The 8,511-nt window shown below is 37.9% G+C and overlaps 1 protein-coding gene across 1 annotated transcript; it reads left to right on the top strand.

Moving 5' to 3' along the window:
• The first annotated feature begins 6,540 nt into the window (after nucleotides 1-6,540).
• Nucleotides 6,541-7,476, top strand: LOC131657762 (uncharacterized). The gene has a single exon (XM_058927124.1). It carries the CDS (start codon nucleotides 6,541-6,543, stop codon nucleotides 7,474-7,476), a length of 936 nt encoding a protein of 311 aa, XP_058783107.1.
• Nucleotides 7,477-8,511: the final 1,035 nt, after the last annotated feature.

The raw sequence follows: 8,511 nt of genomic DNA, 5'->3' as shown, positions 1-8,511 counted from the left end.
ATGCTTCTTTCACAGCTTCAGTTAGGGCAATATACTCCGCTTCAGTGGTTGATAGAGCAACAACCTTCTGAAGTGTTGCTTTCCAACTAATTGCAGTGCCAAACATAGTGAAAACATATCCAGAAATAGATTTTCTGGAATCCATACAACCTGCATAATCAGAGTCGACATATCCTTCTATTACTGCTTTACTATCTTCACCCAAGGCTCCACCATAAATTAGGACTCTATTCAGAGACCCATTTATGTACCTTAAAATCCACTTCAATGCTTGCCAGTGAGCCTTTCCAGGATTCGCCATGTACCTGCTTACAAGACTGACTGCGTAAGCTATGTCGGGTCTAGTACAGACCATAGCATACATCAAAGAGCCGACTATATTAGCATATGGGATGCTATTCATATAGACTCTTTCGACATCAGTACTGGGACACTGATCAATACTCAGCTTGAATTGAGGGTTTGTTGGAGTCACAACTGGCTTCGAATTCGACATACCAAACTTTTCAAGAATCTTCCGTAGATATGCCTCTTGAGATAAGCATATCTTCGACTTCTTTCTATTTCTCCGAATGTCAATTCCAAGAATCCTGGAAGCAGCTCCCAGATCCTTCATATCGAACTCCTTATTGAGTTCAGCCTTCACCCTCATCACATCTTCAACACTGTTGCTTGCTATGAGAATATCATCCACATAAAGCAACAAAATAACAAATGAATTACCAGGTCGAAATCTGAAGTAAACGCAGTGGTCGAACTGACTTCTAATGAAACTTATACGTGCCATGAACTTGTCGAATCTCTTATTCCACTGTCGAGGAGATTGTTTCAGCCCATACAAAGATCTCTTTAACTTGCACACATAATTTTCCTTCCCCTTTTCGACATACCCTTCAGGTTGCCTCATCAGGATCGTTTCATCTAGATCACCATACAAGAACGCAGTCTTCACATCCATCTGTTCCAGTTCAAGATCGAACTGTGCCACCATGGCAAGCAACATTCGAATGGACCTATGCTTCACAACAGGAGAAAACACATCATTGAAGTCGACACCTTCTTTCTGAGTGAAACCCCTTGCAACTAACCTTGCCTTGTATCTTTTCGACGTCACTCCTTCAATTCCTTCCTTAACTTTGAAAATCCATTTACAGCTGACTAACCTTGCCCCATCAGGTTTCTTGATCAGTTCCCAAGTATGATTATCATGAAGAGATTTCATCTCATCATCCATGGCCTTCAGCCATTCAGTCTTATTTCGACTCCTCATAACTTCCTTATAGTCTCTAGGTTCTTCGTCTAGAACCTCACTTGCAGAGATTAAGGCATAAGCTATAAGATCTGCATATCCAAGTCTTTGAGGTGGCTTGATGACTCTTCTCGACCTATCTCTCGACAATAGGTAGTCATCGTCAGTTTCCTCAACTTCAGCATCTTCTGGTTCTTCTTCGACTTCATCTGGGATATGCAATTCAGCATCAACATGCTCCACCTCAACAGGAATCTCTACCTGTTCCAGCTCTTCGTCAGATGTTTCTGTACTTCGACCAACATCATCAATTTTCTTAAAAGCCATTTCAGCTTCATTGAAAACTACATCTCGACTGGTGATACACCTCCTGTGACCTGGCTCTAGGCACCATAGCCTATAAGCTTTGACTCCTTCAGGGTATCCCATGAACATGCATTTCAGAGCTCTAGGTTCGACCTTGTCTTGCCTAATGTGAGCATAGGCTACGCAGCCAAATACTCTCAGTTTGTCGAGATCTGGTGGATGTCCCGACCAAACTTCTTCAGGTGTCTTCATATCTAACGCTGTCGAAGGACATCTGTTTATCAGATATGTTGCTGTCGAAACAGCCTCAGCCCAGAACACCTTTGTTAACCCCGCACTAGTCAACATGCATCTGACTCTCTCCAAAATAGTTCGATTAAACCTTTCAGCCAAACCATTTTGCTGTGGAGTACCTGCAGTAGTTCTATGCCTTGCAATACCAGAGGCAGCACAAAAACTGTCGAATGCCTCATTGCAAAATTCAAGGCCATTGTTGGTTCTCAACCTCTTGACCTTTCTGCCAGTCTGATTTTCAACCAGAGTCTTCCAACTTTTGAAATTCTCAAAAGTTTCATCCTTAGTCTTCTGGATGAATACCCATAATTTTCTGGAATAATCATCTACTATGGATAGAAAATACCTTGCTCCTGAATGTGATGGACACCTTGCAGGCCCCCAAAGATCAGCATGGATGTAATCAAGGGATCCATGTGTTCTTTGTTTGCCTTTGTTGAACTTCACTCTGCAAGATTTTCCAAGTACACAGGGTTCACAAAACTTCAGCTTTTCGACTTTGTCTCCACCAAGCAGATTTTGTTTCCCTAATTCGACCAGACCCCTTTCACTGACATGGCCCAATCTCATGTGCCAGATTTCTGTTTTCGACAAAGGTTTCGTGGATGCAGCATTTGTCGAACCACTTACAACTTCAGCCTCAAGGGTATACAAGCCTTGTTTCTTCACGCCTCTCAAGACTTCCTTCGAACCCTTCATGACTCTTAGGATACTTTTCTCTCCTTGGAAAACATATCCTTTCTTGTCGAATTCACCAAGAGAAAGCAGATTTCTCTTCAAATCAGGAACATACCTGACTTCAGTCAACAACCTTATTGACTCATCATGGAGCTTGAATCTCACAGATCCAACACCTGCAATCTTGCAAGCCTTGTTGTTTCCCAGCAATACTGATCCACCATCTTGATCACATAATTCCTCGAACAAGTCTTTGTTTGGAGTCATGTGCCAAGTGCAACCTGAATCCATAATCCACTCCTTCTTAGAGTCACTGCTTGAAACCACAAGAACATCAGATGATTCGAAATCATCTTGAACAATGGCAGCGTTGCCATTATCCTTACCTCCATGATATTTCAAGCGTTCAGGGCACACCTTTCTTGTGTGACCCTCCTTCTTACAATGGTAGCATCGAATGCCAGATGCTTCGCCACTGTAAGTCTTCGACTGACTTTTGCCTTTCTTCTTGTCGAACTTACCATCCTTTCGTAAGAGTTTTCCTTTAACGGCCAAACCTTCGCCAACAGTCGAAGGTTTATGCTCCTTTCGTTCATTCAAGTCCTTAGAGTACAAGGCTGATTGAACTTCTTCAAACGTCAGGGACTCCCTTCCATACAAGAGAGTTTCTTTGAAGTGAGCATGTGATCGAGGCAAAGAACACAATAGTAACAGCGCTTGATCTTCATCATCGATCTTCACATCAATATTTTCAAGATCAAGAATCAGCTTGTTGAACATATCCAACTGCTCAGCCAATACTTTGTCTTCAATCATCTTGAATGAATACAAAGCTTGCTTCAGGTAGAGTCGATTTACCAGCGTTTTGGTCATATACAAACTTTCAAGTTTCACCCATAACCCTGATGCCGTCGTCTCCTTTGATACCTGCCGGAGAACCTTATCACCAAGGCTCAACAAAATTGCGCTGTGTGCTTTCTCGATCATATTCGTCTTCTCCGCTGCCGTCAATTCTGCATTCATGGCTGCCTCTCCCTTCAACGCTTCCAAACAACCCTGCTGAACCAGTAGGGCTTTCATCTTCAAGCGCCACAGACCGAAATCATTCACTCCGGTGAACTTTTCAATCTCATACTTTGTTGAAGGCATCTTCTCCACGCTCACCGCACCAATTTGTTGTGAAAAACGATACCAATAACAAAGTATAATAGGGAATTAGGGAAGAGAATAAGAACACAAGAATTGGTTATAACTGCTATTCTTTCACTTTCTCTTAAAACAAGATTACAAGTTTACAAGAATAACAAATAACCTCTCTCACCCTAAATTAGTATTTGCATCTTAGCAATGATGAGAGACTAGTATGCTATTTATAATAAAACCTAACATACTAACTAATGGGCTTTTTCAGCAAGGCCCATTACACAAGCCAACTTAATAAACAAGCTAACTTAACAAATTAGGGTTTAAACACTAAAACCTAATTTAACATGCTAACAACCCTAGCATCTTCGACATTTGCATGCTAGACCCATCTTCGACTACAGCATGCACACTTCGACACCAGCATGTGAACAATCCTTCGACTTCATGCTTAACTCTGTCGAACTGTCGAACCAAGAAGCTACCCTTCGACAATACTAGAGTTCGATCCAATATCTCACAATTTATCTATAATTTTGTTTTTTGTCGATATTATTACTTACTATATAAACTTTATTTGTGGACGTCAAAATAGCCAAGAGGATAAGAATGTAATTTATGTCTCGAAACACATGATAAACACTGCTTTACAGTAATCGTTAATTCTTGGGAATACACAGTGTGTGTGTGTGTATATATATATATATATATATATATATATATATATATATATATATATATATATATATATATATATATATTATTTAAAATTACATATTAATTATTTTTACAGCATAACAATTTGTGATTATTTATGATTAAGTCTTTTTACATCTTGTTAAATTTATAGATGTTTAACGACGAGACACCATTCATAAAGAAGACTTAAAAGACGTTCGTTCACGTTGGACATCTTGCTTCCATGAAATTCATAAGTCAAGTTGACATTGATTTTTTAATATGTATGAAATATTGATTTTGATGTAAATAATGTAAAGTTTTGTTTCACATTTTGGTACCAGATGTATGCCATTTTGGTGTCATTCTATTCTGGTAAAAACTTGATATACAAAATACTGGTTATAATGAAATAATTATATGTAAAAAAAATTAAAAAATATATTTTATAAAAATAATGGAATCCCCCACAATTTATGTTAGGAGGGGTTAATTAGATTATAAGGAATTTTGAAATTTTCTTGGTTTATGATAGTTAGATATGATGTTCTTTATTTTTCAGAATGGATGTAAAGTATAAAGTGCTAAAAAATAAATGCAGAAAGTAAATGACACCGAGATGTAAACTAGTTCCTCTTTTTAAACAAGGGTACATCTAGTCCCCTCACACATTGTAAGAGATTTCACTATATTAGAACTCTTACGCTTGATCCAATCAGATCATCTTAAATATCTAACATAAACACAAAGAGACACCACCTTTTGATTTTACAACCTACAAGAGAAAGTACACCACTTTCAATTGTATACAATGAATACTTAAACAAAGTGACAACAAACTCGGATTTTGAATAGAGATGAAGAGTAAAACTTTTATCAATTCACAATGTATATTACAGAAGTGCTCAGAACTTTGTCGAAGAGACTTTTAATGATGCAATGAAAGTGTATTAAAAAAGTTTCTCAAAAAGCTTATGACTCAAGGCACTAAATTAAAAATGAGAGAGTTTTTGAATTTGAATTGTAATGAAAGAGTTATCTTTTGAAAATATGAATTTCTAGGTATTTATACATGAATCACACCTTTTGGAATGAGTATAATCATGGATGAAGTTAAGGCCTGACGAGGGTGGGCCATTGCCCAGACTATGTTTTTATAAGATAATATATAGCAATTGAAGTTTTGTATTGTAGCTATTGTATTTTAACATATTGATAGTTTTTATATTTTATTTTATAATATAGTTCTGCTACCAATCTTATCTTATTTTACTAATTTTAAAATCAGTAAAAAGAAGGACTAGAATTTATGGATATAATAGAACATATATTGAAAATTCAAAACCACCTCCCACTATTAATTCAATATATATTTATAATTTTCAATATATACATTTTGATGTTATTTTATTTTTGTTTTACGTAAGTGATTATTATTTTTTTTTTTTAAATTTAACTATGATTCATCGTATGGATAACTATTTGAATTTAAAGATTTAATTAGGTAATTTTTTAAAATTATGGCAATTTACAATAATTATTTTATTATTATCAATTTATTAGTGAAAAAATAGGGCACTAATTTGGGCATTTTTATTAAATAAAAAATTTTAAAAAATTTTAAATAGAATAAGAATTACAAAACTCTCACTACCAATTTTATTTTAATTTAAAAAATCACTAAAATGTAAGACTGCAATTTATGCACATGACACATTCAAAACCACCTTCTATTGTTAATTTAAAACATAATTAGAAAAAATATTTAGAAGTTTGTCCGCATGGATGAATTCTACTAAATTATTTTTGATAATTATTAATAAGTGTTATAATTTAAATAAATAATTTAAAATATATATGATACTGACTTTTTTGATGATGACCGTGGAATAATAAAGGATTAACTTAAAATTTTGAACTAGACTGTTCCATTGCTCTGCTAGGGTTTGATGCCAAAAGCAAAAAGGGGCGTTGGCCGGCCAAAGGCGGAGGCGCAGCCGGTAGCAGCGGAACACACAATCGTCACACACGCGAGGATAGAGACTACGATACCGATTACACCTTCTCCTGAACCTAAATCGAACCAGCTGGAGGATGAACGAACTGCAACGCCAATCGAGAAGGAGGCGACTCCCCCTCCACTCTAACCTTGGGTTGAGATCATCCAAGGTAACAGAGATTTGTCGAGAGGAATGGCGGTTGATTTTATTGCTCCAAATGTGATTGATGGAGATATTGAGATAAGCATTGATGACACGGATGTAGCACAGGAGCTGGAGTTCTGGGAAAATGCTATGATTCTCTTTGCTTTAGGAGGAAATCTCACGATGAATGCAGTGAAGAAGTTCATGGAAAGCTCATGGAACTTTGTTGTGTTACCAAATCTGTACTACAATGAAGCTGGTTACTTCATTGTGCGTTTCAGGAGCTATGAAGACATGGAGAAAATCATGGCTCAGGGACCATATTTCATATTTGGGAAACCTATCTTTTTGAAACCATGGTCGCCTGACTTTGAAATTACGGAGGATGTTCTACGAGTGCTGCCCATATGGATCACGCTCCCTAATCTCCCTCTTCACCTATGGGGAAAGAGTAGCATCTCGAAGATCTCTAGTGTTGTTGGCAAGCCTATCACCACCGATGAATGCACGGCTAAAAAGTTGAGGATCTCCTATGCTAGGGTGCTGGTGGAAGTGGATATCACACAAAAGCCTAGGGATACCATTTGTATTAAGGATCATGTGGGGAAGAAATTTGAACAAAAAATTGAGTACGAATGGAGACCAAGTTATTGTCACTCATGTTTGCGAGTTGGACACGATTGCTCCCAACAGAAGACCAAACAGGCCCCTAAAGTGTGGAAAATGAAAGAGAAGGCTGAAGAATTGAAGCAAGGGGAGATTGTGGAAACTCATAACACAACTGCAGGACCAAGCCATACGAAAATAGGGGTGTTAGAGGAACACAAGGAAGCATCTACTGATGAGAACTGGACAATGGTTACCAAGAAGGGCAAAACAATTATGGCAACACCTAAGAATGACAATCCTGTGCTATTTACAAACCCGTTTACCCACCTTAGGATTGGAGATGGTCCTATAGGAGGGCATAGCCCTGATAAATGATCTGTACCTGGAATGTTAGGGGTATAAATAAAGAGGCAAGGCATCGTGAGGTTAACTCCTACCTCAATAAATTCAATGTTCCGATTGTGGCCTTGTTGGAGACTCGTGTGAAACAACATAATGGTGACAGAATAAGGAGGAAATTTGGGAATAAATGGATGTTTGCTGATAACTATGATCACCATGAGAATGGTAGAATATGGCTGATGTGGAACTTCCAGGAGATTGAACTCAGAATAGTGTAGTTGGGTGAGCAATATATCCATGCTGAGGTGAGTGATCTGAACCATAACTCTCTTTATTGCCTTACTGTGGTCTATGCATTTAACCAACTTGAGAAAAGGAAAATACTGTGGAATGTTATGGAATCTCTGGGAACTAATATTAATCACCCATGGATTGCTATGGGAGATTACAATAATGTGATCACTATTAAAGATAGGGTTGGAGGCAACAATGTGACTGAAAGAGAATATAGGGACTTAAGCCACATGATGCACACTTATGGACTATATGAAGCTGAAACTAGAGGGGGACATTTTACTTGGTCTAATAATCACACAACTGATGTCATATACTCTAGAATTGACCACATGCTTGGAAATTTAGCTTGGTCCCAAAGGTACTCTGAGGCTATAGTGGAGGTTTTAGCTCCTAGCATCTCTGACCATGCTCCCATAAGGGTCAGGGCTGAGCAGCAGGCACAACCAAGGAGGGTTATGTTTAAGTTCCTCAACTGCATCACACAGGACCCTTCTTACACACAAGTTGTCAAGGAAAGTTGGAAAAATCATGTCCCTGGTACTGCTATGCATAGACTATGGAGCAAGCTGAGAAGATTGCAACAATCTCTTAAACCCCTTATTAAGAAGAACACAAAGATACATAGACAAATTCACCAGGCAAGACAGGAGCTGAGTATAGCCCAAGAGCAACACACTAATGCTTTGTTTGATGTGCAGATTAGAGAACAAATCAAGACTTGTCAGGATAGGATCATTCAATTACATCAGCAGGAGGAGAAGATCCTTATGC

Source organism: Vicia villosa, linkage group LG3 (assembly GCF_029867415.1).
Source record: "Vicia villosa cultivar HV-30 ecotype Madison, WI linkage group LG3, Vvil1.0, whole genome shotgun sequence".
NCBI lineage: Eukaryota > Viridiplantae > Streptophyta > Magnoliopsida > Fabales > Fabaceae > Vicia > Vicia villosa.
The sequence above is the reverse complement of the archived record's forward strand: the minus strand, read 5'-3'. Positions and strand labels throughout refer to the sequence as shown.